Source organism: Kryptolebias marmoratus, linkage group LG16, assembly GCF_001649575.2.
Source record: "Kryptolebias marmoratus isolate JLee-2015 linkage group LG16, ASM164957v2, whole genome shotgun sequence".
NCBI lineage: Eukaryota > Metazoa > Chordata > Actinopteri > Cyprinodontiformes > Rivulidae > Kryptolebias > Kryptolebias marmoratus.
The window spans coordinates 25,328,727-25,344,094 of NC_051445.1; the positions used below are offsets into that span (position 1 = coordinate 25,328,727).

The following is a 15,368-nucleotide window of genomic DNA, read 5'->3' on the forward strand; positions in this document are numbered from 1 at the left end:
AGTGTGAATGTAGCTTAAGTTTCTGTCTATTGGCTTCTTGTCAAACATTGTGATCCAGCCTCACTACACGTATTTGTGAATACAACCTGATGCTGTTAGCTACAAACAACCTTGTTCACTGGGTCCGGTCAAGGCCCTCCTATGTCAGGATGCCGGCTGTCAGGCTGTGGCTTTCTGGCATCAGTTGCAGTGGGCTTCCCCTGTCTCTGTAGAGCTCAGGCAGCAGCAAGTTCACATTGCACACAAATAATTATACACCTACATTATGGAGGCATTGAGAGTGCCTCAGTCTGTTGTTTTTTGTGTGTTTGACAGCTGAAACATGCTTGCATTAAACTGTCTTGAGGGCATTGACAAACTCACTTTCCTGTCTGAAGCATTGAGGCTTTCCTAATCAGTTCTCCCCTTGTATGACTGATTCATTTTGTGCCTGCAAGTTTAAATTGATTTATTACACATTTACCTCTAGTAAAACTGTGTTAAAGTGGAAGTTTATATTATCATATTTGAGCCTTGATGTGATCTAATATACATTTTTGATATTTTGTTTCAATGTGATAATGTATTTTTTTGTGATATGTTCATTTAAAATCCCTGTTTTAGGGTATTCAAATCTTGTTTATAATGTCCACTTTGCAACTTTTCTTCATTCAACTTTCTGAGTCAAAGTATATCTTCAGGATTGGCATGGCTAAGATTTAGTCAAGATTTCCTTACCAATGTAAAACCATCTACTCTTGTCTGCATTAAGACTAAGTTAAAACCTTTTCTTTTCAGGGATGGATGTTGAAATGGAAAGCTTGGGATCTAGCCAGTACTCCAGCCAGGACCTTTACATGGAATCCGGGACTCCTGAGGAAGCAGACCAGGGTTGGATGTCCTGGGCTTGGTCCTTCGTCCCTGCCATTGTAGGCACAGAGGAAGAGGGGGAGGAAGGCCTTTATCAGCAGAACGAGACAGGAGGCAATCCCAACAACCCTCAGCAGCACACATTCAAAGACCCTGTTGTTTCCATAGGTTTCTACTGCACTAAAGCCTCTGTCACCTTCAAGGTAAATTTGCTCTTTAAAAAAACTAACAAATAATCATCATTATTAACTGTGTAATTACAAAATAATACTCATGACACCTAAATGTCACAATGGTTTGAAACTAGGTCAGTATAAACTGATTGGATGACATTTTGTTGTAAAAATGTATCCTAAAGGACTCTGAGTAATTTCTTTTTTAGCATGGTTTCAAAAATCATTTTGCTTCATAATAAAGGTGAAATGAGTTTGTTTACAATATGTTACTGACTCATGCGTATATGAAAGTCTTATTGTAGATCATTTTCATTTTGATCTACATCTTTTTTCAGCATCTTTTTTATAAACACATTGGTGACAATGAGGGATTCAGTATTCTTAGATTTGTCCTCAGCAGGGCCTAATATGCAAAATTCAGTTTTTGCATGTTTTTGTACCTCCATTTGGGTATCTACTGCTTCTAGAAACAGTCCAGGCGCAAAAAACAAAACAAAACCAAGCCGTTTTTTGACAATAAGTAAATGTCTCCTAGTGTTTGCAAAACGACCCATTTCAAAATCCTCGGGATTGTTGCATCACAATCCCCGTTGCCTAGCAACCCCAAGCTGAGCCCAGCCCCTCACCTAGCATCCCAAGTGGAGCTCCACCCACTTCATTACAAGAAGACCACCATGTTTGTTCTGCTGGTTTTACCGCTGAACAATGTCTGCTTGAAAAGGAAAATGTTCTGTTTGTCGGATGCAATATAGAACGTGTCCATGCATGTTCTCCCAGTCACGGAGAACAGAGCTGCGTGGCTTCATTTTATTTTTGATGGCAATGTCCCTGCGATATTGCCAAAGAAAGTTGTAGTTTGAACAGCTCAGCTGTCCCAGAAACCTGTCTTTGTTAAAGTCATGGCAGGTTTCTCTAAACTAACATTAGAACTATGTTAATAAAAGAGAAGTTAAAAAAAAATGAAACTGATCTTTACCAGGCGACTGTCCAGACCCCCCTGTTTGAGGAGAAGGTGGCGTCTGACTAAACTGACCCTACTGCTGCTGGCCAGGCTGATCCTGGCCTTATTTTATTCTTATTTATTTATTTTTTTGTGTGAATTAAAAACAATATAAATGTGGGTTAGATCTGCAGCATTTAATCCTTCGGAGAGTTTTTATGTTTTGAGACGGGACACTGAGTTGGGGGGTGTGGCCAACAGCAGCTTATTTACATAAAAGTGACGTAGCCCTAAAACCGCTCATTCTGAAATGAGCTCAAAACAGGCAGAACTGATTATTTGAAATCTCAATATCTGAGAATGATTTTTGTATTAAATGTAATGAACAGGTTTTGTACAGCCCACAGACCTATCCTGACTTGTTCAAGGAAGCATAATAGCTTTCTGGTTCTCTGTGTGTGGTGTCAGGGACAGTGGTGTAAGCACTAACTTCTGTCTTGGGTCACATTAATGCCTTAAACATTATTCAAGGCATGAATGCTATTAAGAAATGGATCCGAAAGTTTTAATCCTGTGTGCTCACACAGAACAGTTGGAATTCATCTCTGTTTCCCCTCAGATTCAGGCACTGCATATCACATTACTGGTAGTAGGGAGTGTGTGTTTTTCTGTTTTTGGCCTATTGCGTGTGCGCGCGCGCGTGTGTGTGTGTTTGTGTGCATATACTCCAGGTATTGTGCATTCAAGAATTTGTGTGTTGTTGTGAGAGAAAGTCTGCATGCATTTGATAGTGTGTGTGTGAGATCGGTGAAGGAGAAGTATTTCTTAGGCCACAAAAACCATAGTGTTTTTCTAACGTTTAAACTGTTGCTGTATTGTTTGAGTTCTTTTAATCAATTAATTGCCTCTCTTCTGGAGTAATTGCAGGCAGCTGAAAGGACTTTTTTTTCCTGAGACATTCTTGTGTCTTTCCTACAAGGAAGTATTTAGTTTGAAGGAATTTTGTCTTTGAACTGCCACTGCCTGAACTTGAGTTTGACATGAATGAAATCAGAGACGTATTTTTAGATTACTTACACACTATTCCCCAGTTGTCTTTAATGAAAATAATGGCACTGTACTTTATTGACTTTTACACACATTATGCATAGTTTAGAACTGACCAGTTGTTTCCTTCTTTTGATTTGCACACCTGCCAAACTTTCACTACATGCCACACTTAATTGCATTTTTTATATAAACAATCTTTCTCCAAATTTTTTTTTTCTAATAGCTTTTTTTTAAAAAATGTAACTGACTACCCTATCATTTATGTTCAGTGCTTAAAAAAATCATTTTTTTCTCAATGTAATTACATTGGACTCCAAAAACCTTTAAATGGTTTGAAATAAAATACCGGGATTGTATAAAGAGTTGTTGCAGCAGCAACTCTGTGTATTGCTCTCTGCATTAGTGTATATTTAAATTTTTTTTTTCCATTTATACATTTATTTCTGCTACTCTGTCCTCTGTTGCCTCTGATATTTCAGGGTTGGGTTCAATTACAAATAGTCCACCAGTTTAGTATAAGAGTGACACATTCTTATGGGATGAACGTACTTACAGGTGTCACTAGTAATTTTGGGACGATGCCCACTGTGCACTTTTGTCTTTTAAAGGCAATACTCTAGCCAGAAAAGTTCAGGTACAGATTCAGTATTATATTAATAGATTTTTCAGATTTTGTGGTGGTTGGGGGAATTGGTCCCTGCACATGATTAAACTATCAGAACCCAAAGAGGGGAAGGGAGTGAGAATGAGTGTCTGCTCCATCAGAATAATAAGCCACAGCTGCTTCTTGCTCTGCACCTGCTTCCTGTGTTAAAGCTGAATGGGTTGCGTTCTCGTCTACACCCACACTTTTTTTTTTTTAAACCTACCTCAGAAGCTTTGCAGCTCTGTACGGTCCTCATTCCAGCCAACTAATTTTGACCAGGTGCTCGGTCTTTCTCATTCTTTACCTTTACTTTATCTTCACACCTAAAATTATCGTAAAATGAACAATTCCATCAATCTATTTTCTGTATCTTTTAAGTCATGTTCAGGGTCTCAGGTGGCTGGTGCCCAACTCCAGGGGTCAGCAGGGTTACACCCTAAACAGTTGGTCAGTCCTTCACATCACTAACATAGAGATACATGAGACAGACAAATCATGTGCCCACACATACACACTCACACCTCAGATCAAATGAGAAACTCTATTTAACCTAACATGCTTGGTTTTGGACTGTGGGAGGAAAACTAAGTAAAAACCCACTCATTCACAGATAAAACATGCAAACCACATGGTAAGGCTTCAGGCAAGAATTGAATCTGTGGCCTTCTTGTTGTGTGGGCAGTGCTAAACAGCTGTCCACTGTGCAGCTAATGAAATGTTCCTGCTTTATTCATTTCTGAATTATTGAAGAATATTTATTTGCCCATTGATAATTTAGGGGCTTTTGTCATGTTCTGATTTTTACCCATTTCTGTCCTGTATTCAATTTTGGTTAAAAATCTTCATATTTCAATACTCCTTGTCAAGTTTTTGTTTTGTTATCACAGTAATTTTACTATTTGATACGTTTTAAGTTATCAGATTTTTTCACAGTACACAGGTTTTAAATTTTAAATGCCCAAAACAGAGTTTCAGAAAAGCTCTTATTAAATGTGTTCCCTGACCAACTCTGTTGTAATCGGAAATTTGAAGTAACTCAGTTAGTCAATGCTAAATCTTATTCTGTATAACGTCAAACCACATGGTTCAAAGACATGCAGTGTGTGTGAGTGCCTGGTCTGCCTTGGTCCTCAGTTTTTAAACAAAAAGTCAAATTAAATAAAAAGGTGCTGTGACACAATGATAAAAATACTGTGTGACAAAAAAAAATTTGTCATACAATTGTAGACTCATTTAATTTATTTAATACATCACAATTAATCAGTGAAAAGACAGATTTTTGTACTCTTGTTTAATAGATAAAAGCAAAAAACATTTCAACAATTACAATTTAACTTTTTATTAGATTTCCAGACATATTTAGGAATGAAGTTTGTTTTCACCAATTAGATCTAGCAATTTGATAGAGCTTTAACTATAAAACAGTTTATATTTCAGTTTACAGGGTCTACCACTTCAATGTATGTGTATATTAGAAGTCCTTAATGGCCACACCTGAGATTTTGAGGATAAGTCTTGGCTGGGATGTTGGCTTTTCGGACCTAAAGTTATCATTGCTGGAGTTCACCATGCTGCCATGATCATAAAATATTTATTTACAATTGTGACACCAAGCACTAAATGAAAAATGTCTCTGTTTTTGTCTTAGCTGACAGACACACAATCAGAAAGCAGCTACTACAGTCCTCAGAAAGTCAAGTCCAAAGAGGTTTTGTGTCTGGAGCAAGAAGGAATCACTATTGAGGTATGATTCTTTACTGTACCGGGTTTTTAAAATGGATGTTTTTATTTATTTAACTGTTTAAACTTTAAATTAAAGAAGGATTTACATTGCTTTTGATAAAGACTGAGTATAAAGAAGCAACTTTTCAGTTTGCCAACAAATCTGTAAAATTTGTTTTTTATTATTGTTTTTGCTGTTGAAGGTGAAATATTTATTCTAATATAGATTTTATATTTTCTTAGATTGCAGATAACAGCTAATGATGATTACATTTGTTTTTGTTCACAAATTGTATTTTCTGTTTTTTTGTTTTTAACATCTAAAAAGTTTACTTTTTTAAAATATCGAAGTTGACACCCATTACAGATAAAAAAAAATGTAATTTCTGTTAATCATTACTTTTGGAATTTCTTACTTTAAAATTTCAAAGTTTGCCATAAATTTTTCCATTAGGTAAAGTTTAAATATTGCAGCCTGTTAAACATTCACTGAATGAATGTACAACAGAGTTGTTCTAAAATCTCATCATTTCTACATTTGAACAGAGTTTAAGAGAATATCCTCCTTCAGGGGTTTCTTCCAGATGTGAAATTTCTGAGAATAATTCAATTTTTGTAATTTATGTTTTTGCTGGAAGAGAGACAGTTAGCTGTCTGAACTTGGACCAATTGTAGGGATGTTGGAAGGCAGCAGGGTGACGAATTTCACAGGAGGTAGAAGCCACACAACTGTGTTGTGAAACAAACAAAAATGAATTTCTTATTAAGCTGTCTACTGGGTAAATAAAAGCCAAATGAGGATAAAGGAAACACTTAACATTTGTCCAAATCTCTAGTTTTTCCTGTATTTTTGGAAGTGCCATGAAAGACATAAACAGATCTCAGTCTCAGTAAGCAAGTTATTATAAATATGCACTTTATTATACATGGTTTTTGAAAAAGTATACAAATAATCCCCTGAATTTTTCATTTTCCACATAGTCATTCCAGTAAACTTAACTTCGTGTTGGCTTTATGATACGAGTTAAACCTCTATCTCTTGTGTTTCTTCTAGGTGCTCATGATGGGAGAGCCCTTCTTTAATTGCCAGATAGGATTTGTGGGCTGCAGGGCACTCTGCCTGAAAAGCATCATGGGAGTTCTAGATTTTGAAGAAAATGTGAACCGACGTGAAGAGGTAAAAAAGAAAAAACAAAGTAAAAAGTTTCCAAAATACCTACATTATTATTTCACAGACCCCATTGCTTAAGAAGATAAAAAAAAAAAAAATCTGCTGGACTGGAAGTCCCAAAGGCCAAGTGGAAAACTCCACCAAGGGCGGTGAAAACTGGCAGGGCTGAGATACTGTGGGACTTCCAGATCTAGACTGACAAACAGGTGATGGCTAACCAGCCAGACATTATGGTAATAGATGAGATGGAGAAGAAAGCAGTGGTGATAGATGTAGCAGTCCTAAGTGACTGAAACATCAGGAAGAAGGAGCATGAGAAGCTGAAGAAATACCTCAGGCTGAAAGAGGAAATGGAGAAGTTTTAGAAAGTCAAGGTCTCAGTGGTACCAGTGGTCATCGAAGCACTCGGTGTTGTGACCCCCAAACAACCTCAGAGATCTCTGTCTAGAAGAGTGCAGTCCTAGGAACAGCTAAGATACTGAACAGAACCCTCAAGCTTCCAGGCCTCTGGGAGAGGACCCAAGCTTGAAGGAAAGTGGAACCGCCATTGTCGAAAAAAGAGTGGGATAAGGTTTTTTTTTTAATATCTTATTGCATCGGCGAGATGGGTATTTCAATGATATGAACTAAACAGATACTTGCTTACAGTTTCTTCTTGTTCCCTGTGATGTTTCTGTCTCTGCAGGAGGCGGTGTTCTTCAGGTGTGGAGACAACCTAAAAAGTAAAGGAATGACTTACCTGACCAACTCTCTTTTTGACTACCGCAGTCCAGAAAACAACGGAGTAAAAGCTGAATTCATCTTGGATTCCACTAATCACAAGGTTACGATTAAATGAATTCAATTATTAGCTTCTTGAGTACTCATACTTAATACTTAAAGTATGTGCTAAAAACTTATGTTTTAAAACATTCAGAAGTTTTTTTTTTCTTCCTAAAGTTGAAAATAATACTTTTGGAAAACCTTATTTAAGGAGGAGACCCACACAACTTCTTTTTCACAGTAGCCCTGCAGCTACATCAGTAAAACATGTTGCCTTGATCTTTTTCAGAACAACCCAACTCAACAACTTAACATGACTCAAAGACATGAATCTTGTAGCTGGTTCTGTAGTGCTACATAGTTATGTAGACCACTGGTTCCCAAAGTTGTGGTCAGAAGCCCACTTTTGGTCATAAAACGCCAAGTCAGGGGTTTTAAGATGGTTTTGAAAAGTCAAACTGAATTTAAAAAATGATTGCTAAAAGCACATTTTCCCCTAACTATTACATAAAACAAAAACAGTTGTAAAATTGTGAAGTTGTAAAATGGTTGTTGAAGCAGATTGTTGTGATGTCCTTGTTTAACTAACTATTCAAGTGCTTACATCAGTCAGCAGTAGTTGGGGTCACAAGTCTGTCCTATTGTTGTTGTATTGGTCGGGAGCTAAAAAGTTTAGGAACTAACAATATAGACTATGATTAAAGAGGTGCGGTAAATCTGTGGTCAGTGCTGCGGTCTGTGAGGCTGAGGCTGTGGGTTTGAGCCCAGGTTGCGTCAGGAAGAGCATCTGGCTTAAAACATCTGCCAAATCTTTAACTTGCTGTGGTGACCCCTGCAGAAGTGAGCAGGTGAAGCAAGGAAGGAAGATGTAGACTGTAATTACATTAGGTATTGCTTACTAGTATGATTTGATCATGGTATTTAGTGGCAGTTCCCTCTTGTTTTTAAAAGGCAATATTCTTGTAAGATTCACCAATATATTCTAAGATTTCCAGATTTTTGAAAGGATGAATTATTTTCACAGTATTTTATTCACAAAAATACAGTATAATCTAACAAAATTAACCAATTTGTATTCTGTTTTATTTAAAACAAAAATAAAATACTGTTTTTATTACAACAGCTCTTCCAAAAAAGTTGGGATGCTGCATAAAAAGTATATAAAAACAGAATGCAATGATTTGCAAAGCTCATAAACCTATATTTTATTTATAATGAAACAGAGTAAACAGAAACAATTTAAACTAAAAGTTGTGCAATTTATATTTGGAAAAAAATAAGGTAAATTTGAATTTTATGGTGTCAACACATCTTGGGTTGGAACAGGACCATGTTTCCCACCACAAAATATCTCTTCTTTTAACAGCAGTCTGTAAACATCAGGACCCGAGGAGAGCAGCTGCTGGAGGTTGTGGTGGAAATGTTGTCCCATTCTGGTCTAGAGCATTCTTGCTGTTCAATAGTCCTGGGCCTTCCCTTGAGTTTTTGCTAAATGGAAGCATACGATGTTCTAAAATCTGTATACACTTTCCAACATTGTTGGTGCTGTTCCAGATGTGTAAGCCATCAATGGCAGATAACAGGCTGGATGGTCCCTCTCCTCTTCAGTACAGAGGACGTGGCGTCTGTGTTTTTCAAACAGAATTTCAATTTTCAATTTGTCTGACCACAGAAAAGTTTTCTACTTTGCCTCAGTTCATTTTAATGAGCTTTGGTCCAGAGTAGACAGCAGAGTTTCTGGGTGGTGTTTACATACGGCTGCTTCTTTTCTTTAACCATCATCTGTGGATGGTACAGTGAGCTGTGTTTACAGACAGTCATCTGAGTCCATGCAGTGATGTCCAGAACAGAATCAGACCTGTTTTTAATGAAGTGCTGTCTGAGCTGCTGAAAACCACAGGCATCCAATATTGACTTTCAGCCTTGTCCTTTGAGCTCAGAGATTTCTCTAGATCATTGAGTTCTTTTGATGATATTATAACCTGTAGATGATAGTATTTTCAAAGTATTTCAAATTTTTCTTTGAGAAATATTATTTTGAAATTGTTTCACTGATTTTCAAATGCAGTCTTTTCACAGATGTAACTTCTGCCCATCTTCACTTATAAGCTATTCAGCCTCTAAAATGCTTTTTTTATACCCCGTTTTCTTACTGACCTGTTGACAATTAACCTAATAATTTTACAGCTGTTTCTTATTCGTTCCACTTATTTCTATAGCCTGTTGTTGCCATTATCCCTACTTTTTTGAGATGTGTTGCTGTGATAAATTCAAAATTAACTTTTATTTTTCTCAAAGCCAATTCAATTTCATAGTTTAAACATTTGCTATGAATAAAATAAATTTGGGTTTATGAATTTTGCAAATAATTACATTCTGTTTTAATTTACAATTCATACTGTCTTAACTTTTTAGGATTGGGGTTGTAGTTATTAGTATAAATTGGTTTTGTTTAACTTCAGTTTTTTTCTTTCTTTCTTTCTTTTTTTTAATGCTCCCCCATTTGCTTCCTGGAATGTTGTAGTTATCTGAGTAGTAGTAGTTTAAAGCCATTGTTCCTGATAAGTCTCAGGTCCCTTCATCTGCCCTCACAACACAAGTGTTGACACTACCTTAAAATGGTCATGACCCTCAATAAAGCAATTGTTTGGACATCCATTAATCCTTCCATCCATTTATTTCCGAAAGTCTAAAACTCAAAGGTTTTGGCGTTAATTCATCATCAGAGATTTTGCAACTAGGCTGGCTTTGATCCAGAAGCTTGCCAAAGCTATTAGAGACCACCTAATAATATTACTCATTAACCTGCCTCTGATAAGGCTCTCCTGAAATCTCTGTTTAGGGAAACTTTAAGTAAATTTGATTTGGCGAGTTGAATGTGTTAAGGTATCTCTTAGTTCTTCTAGTGGTTTGTTGTGCAGAAGAATTTTTAGCTTTTTAATAACTCCCATTATGGGGTCAATGGTTCTTGACTTGCAGACTAAAAAGTACACTAAATAGTAGATGAACAGATGCATAAAATGCCAGTGTATTTTATTTTTTTCTTCAAATTTGTATTTTAAGCATTTGTAACAATAACTCTGAGGGTGGCACAGTGCTTCACTAAATATTATCAAGTTGGTTCAAACATGAATTAAACACTCAAGGTTTTTGTGTTCTTACTCTTATCAATTATGCTTTTTCTCAGATTTCTGGTAGTTTGCCTATTTAAAATACAATAATAATAAAAAAAATTTCCTTTTGGTTAAATTCTGTATTCACTTAGTTGCAATAGGATTCGTGTTTATATTAGAGCTATTATACTACTGAATAAACATTTCTGTAGGTTCTTCATGAGTAGAGTTCAGGGTTTGTATTTATTAATAAATTTCTCTGATATTCACTGAAAAGTAGAATTACATAAAGACTTGGTCATTTTTGTCCTCCTTTTAAGAGGACTTTTACCCTCTTTTAGTACTCTAAAGGTTAACAAAATCGATTTTTAAAAAGTTTATACTTTATCATTGCAGGCAAAAGGAACATTAAAGTTTTTTGTATCATTTGAATTTTTGTTACTTTGTTATTAAGCGGCGAGCGATAATGTTTTTCACTGTGTGTTTGTTGTAAAACTAAAATAGCTTAATAATCAGTGGACAGAGTTTATTGACAGTCTTGGCAAGTAATAATTGGACGTAGCTCTACAACTGATTCATTTTCGGTGTTCGGTTTTCAATCCAATCCACTTCAAGATGGCCGCCACAGCTAAGTGATTTTAACGGAAAGAAAGATGACTAAGTCAGTCATATATTGTGTTGTAGTATCTTAGTCACTCACAACACAGGCTCAAATGCTTCTCATTGCATAAAATCTTTGCTTAACTTTGGCACTTACATTTCAAGTCAATCCTATTTGTCTGTTAGCAAAATATTTCATGAACCAATCTTACAGGCATTGAGCTATGGTTTGTTGTAGTAGTACATTACCCCAAGCAGTAACTGTATGGTGATAGCTTGCAGCATTGTGTGAGATCACACATTATTTTTTAGGTTGAACCAAAAACAGCTAAAGCCTAAGATGGTCTTCATTTAAAACTTTGGCATGAATGGCAGCAGGCAATATGCATATCTTCAAAGAATTTTAGGTCTTCAATTAATGTTGTCACTCATCCATTAAACCAAAACTAAAACCAAATGTTCAACTAAGTAGTTCACCAGTCAATAAGTTTTCTATCTCTGATTTGACCCACCCTGCCATATCTGCCTCGACCTCAGTCACTGCCACCTTAGAGGCTATCAGCCTGTTTGCTGCCTCACTGCCATATTTACCAAACTCTACTTTTGTTTGACAGGAGACCTATACAGAGATAGCAGGCATGCAGCGCTTTGGGGCTTTCTACATGGATTATCTCTACACAATGGAGAACAGCAGCTCCAAAGGTATTGTTTAATTTATTCCTCCTCACAAAGCTTGTTTGGTCACCTTACCATCATTTAACTCTCTTTATAGCTGTCATGTTCTCTCCTCCACTTATCTATCTGCTCTTTCTTTCTTACCCTTTTCCCCTCTTATTCTTTCTCTTTTCTTCTCCATGTCAAACGGGCCCGTTTGAGGCTTGAAGAAAGAGCTTGTCGTCTTTTTATTCACAACCACCTGGTCCTTGACCCTCTCTGTCCTCACTCTCACCCCAAACTTACCTGCGGGGCAACTGTCAGAAGTGTTTAGTCTACACTGACATGTATTTGAGTTTCTCTCTACCTATTGCTTGTTGAAACACTGTGTCCCCTCTGTTTCTTTACCTGTAAGCTCTTGAGAAAGTGAATAGGCCCCTCTTGCCTAATTAGATGTCACTCTTCCAGGCAGAAGCCTTAAGAAGGGTAGAGTTCCTCATTCCTCAGCAGCAGCACTCGAGAATGTTTATTCAAATCGGAAAGATCTGAAGTTCCCATTAAGAGATAAAGCCTGCCTTCTTTAATTTGAAATGTTATTTTTGGCCCACAAAAAGCTCTGTGAGATTGAACAGTTTTTCTTTTTCACTGCTGGTGGAAAGCTTCTCTGTACAAACACGATGGTAACAAAAATCTCAATTTATGAAATAAAAATGTGTTCAGACAATTTTTGAACAATATCTCAATATTCCTGTTTAAACATGGAGCCCCTTATGTAAAAGTGGTATGATAAAATAACTTTGTAGTACTAAATGTCTTTGGTATAATGAAATCATAGATAAATTGCACAGTAGCTATTTTTAAATAACTAAAGCAGATCATTTGATTTTCTCTTTTTGACCTATTTGTGCCTCAGTCATCTTTTAACAAGCCTGCTTTTTTTCTCCCTTGTGCTGTTTTCAGCAAGAGATAATGATCTAAATAAAAAATAAATAAATAAAAAAATTGGATAAGCATCCAAAGCAGTTACTGACATTTCTGACAGCAGGATAAGTGTCAGTTCGTTTCCTGTGGGACAGCTGTTGTTCCCTTTGCCAACAGGAATGTCTGTCTTCGAATCAGACCTTATCCAGTGTCAACTAAACAAAGTCTTCATCGCAGCAGGTCTAACTCACTCTGAGTCAGCCGAAACACTAACCCACCCAGGTCACTCTTATCATTGACTTCACTTTAAAATAATGCTGTAGATTTAAAACCTTTTTGAATCTAGGGAAATGGAGACACATTCAAATAGTCTAAATCCCAGCTAATTTCAGCCTTCTCATCATTCTAACTACAGCCATATGGTTGATATTAGGTATAATCCACTGCAACCCAGTCCTACTAGGGGGAAGGGGAAGTGGCATTGCCTGTTACCCTTTCCAAAACTCTGCAATAGTTACAACCTTGTACCCCAGCCTCCTCTGGAAAAAAAAAAAACAGTTGAATTCACAGTGTAGACTCTGAGCTGTAAGAATGTTCAGTGCAGTGGTGGAATGTAAAGGGAATAAAGCAACTGTGACCCTTTGTCCTCTTCCTCCCTCGCTGCCATTCATCCACCCCCTCCTTTTATTTTTAATTTCTTCCTTTTTATTGCCGGGGAGCTGAGTCTTTTAAAGTGGACCTCTGGAACATGGGCCTGAAATGAATGAAGGGACAGCTGTGTGAGAGAACAGGACATTTGGAATATTCATCACTTAAGTTGTTCATGGCTTTGTGTGCTGCTCCCCGCTGCTGCGAGACACCACAGTTATTCTTGTAGTGTTTTTGCAGGGCGTGGAGAAAAACTTTGATACCTCCAGTATTAATGAGAAAAACAAATCTGGATATCAAATGTAAATGGTGAATGTCTAGTAGTAGTTTATATTTTCAGATTTGATTTGGAGAATCATTAGGGATTTAATAATGGTACATGCTACATACATTTACAGTACAGTGTATTGTATTTCTTTTTATAGGCTCTCAGGACTTCTCTGTGTTGAGTCCTGAAGAATTAATGCCAGTAGTTCAAGAGACTTCTATAAAGAGGCTGGTGGTGGGCCCTCTCGACATCCGGCTGCACAGTAGCGCCGTCCACCGCATCCTCAAGATGATCACCTGTGCCATGGAGCATGAATATGAACCCTACTGCAAACCAACTCAAGGTCAGTGTTCTCATGCTGACTTTACAACCCGATCCTTTACTCTTCTGTTTTCTCCTCCACCGTAAAGTTCAACAGTTTGCACTTGATGTTGTTCTCATCACATTGTCATCTTCTTGCACAATTCATTTTTCAACACACAGCTGTAAATGAAAACAGTGACTTTTTAAGCCACATGAGAGAGTTTAAGCAAAATGTTTAGTGATCACCCCTATGATTTGCCATTTGGGAACATTTTCCCCTGAATAATATAAAAAATATGCAGTGTTTTTTATTTGCAAAGAAAAAAGTAATGATTGTCGGTTAAAGTTTCTTCAGCATTAGTAATATTCATAACAGATAATAAACAAGCATTAGCATTTTTTTTGTCTAAAAGAATTTGTCATTTTTGTTGTTTTTATGTTAACAAGCTACATTATAGTACGACCCTCAGGGGCAGTTTTTAAAAACAAGTTGTATAAAAGAAGAAACTATTCTTGTTATTAAAGACTGAGTTACAAAGTAACTTGCACTTTCGGTATTTTTAAATATATTCTTTCCTTTATAAAATTGTACAAGATTATGTAATTCAGCCCATTATTTAAACAGATTTATATTGTCTAAAACAAGACCTCTATATTTGTTTAAAAGGTTTGCAGCCTGCTTTTCCCTTTTCTTTGTTTCTCTGAATTTAAAAGTTAGGCAGCTTACAAACATTATTAGGAAAATGTAAAAGGAAATGTGTTCTGTATTTCAGCAAATGTTTTTTGCTTTAAAAGCTTAACTTCAAAGTTTACATGGGTTTTACTTGACTTTATGAATAGTTGTGAGAAGGATAAAGTTTTTATGAACTTTCAGAGTTACACAGATTTGGACTTGCATACACATGACTCTGGAAACATCTCAACTCCTTCACTGCAGTTATTTGTTTTATTTGTCTAGACAAAATTAAAGATTTATTTTGTGCTTCTCACCATACTGTTTTTTTCAGCAAACAGGATTTTTTTTTCTTTTTAAGCTATTTGTAAAAGTAAGACAAATTTGCAAGTGGTTTTTGCACTGTGAAGAGTTGGATGTTTTATAAACTATTAATGAATAATGTGTTTATATTAACAACAATGGAACAAAGTAATACCTTTTCCCCAGTCTAGATCAAGAAAAAACAAGACTTTTAAAAAAAAATACATGTGCAAATGTGTGTGACTTGGCATACACTATTATTCTTATTTAAATTGCAATTATTATATTATAAAGTGTTTAGTTTTTTGTTAGCTAATTGGTTGTAATCTGAATGTTCATTGAGGCTATTGATTGTTCCCTGGCACTCAGTTATATTCAGGTAGAGTAGAGGAAGTTAACCTAAAGAATGCTGTGGCGGTAAGCCAAAGACCAAAACAACTATGAAATCAGGTTCTAGGACCACCTTGGAGTTGGGGAAATAAGCCCAACAGAACCTTTACAGAACTAATAGAAGCCAAAGTGCTGGGATCAGGGCCAAGACCAGAAGAGTTCAGAGGTTTAGGCACTGA

At 36.4% G+C, this 15,368-nt stretch overlaps 1 protein-coding gene across 4 annotated transcripts in view; it reads left to right on the top strand.

The window, feature by feature from the left end:
- LOC108234194 (vacuolar protein sorting-associated protein 13B) overlaps positions 1 to 15,368 on the top strand; it is a 339,365-nt gene that overhangs the window by 40,613 nt on the left and 283,384 nt on the right. For all 4 annotated transcript variants that reach the window (XM_017413202.3, XM_025005255.2, XM_025005252.2 and 1 more), the window contains exons 8-13: positions 778 to 1,052; positions 5,310 to 5,405; positions 6,438 to 6,560; positions 7,240 to 7,377; positions 11,644 to 11,731; positions 13,678 to 13,863. In XM_017413202.3, coding sequence (XP_017268691.1) covers positions 778 to 1,052; positions 5,310 to 5,405; positions 6,438 to 6,560; positions 7,240 to 7,377; positions 11,644 to 11,731; positions 13,678 to 13,863 — 906 coding nt within the window. The remainder of the gene's footprint in view (positions 1 to 777; positions 1,053 to 5,309; positions 5,406 to 6,437; positions 6,561 to 7,239; positions 7,378 to 11,643; positions 11,732 to 13,677; positions 13,864 to 15,368) is intronic.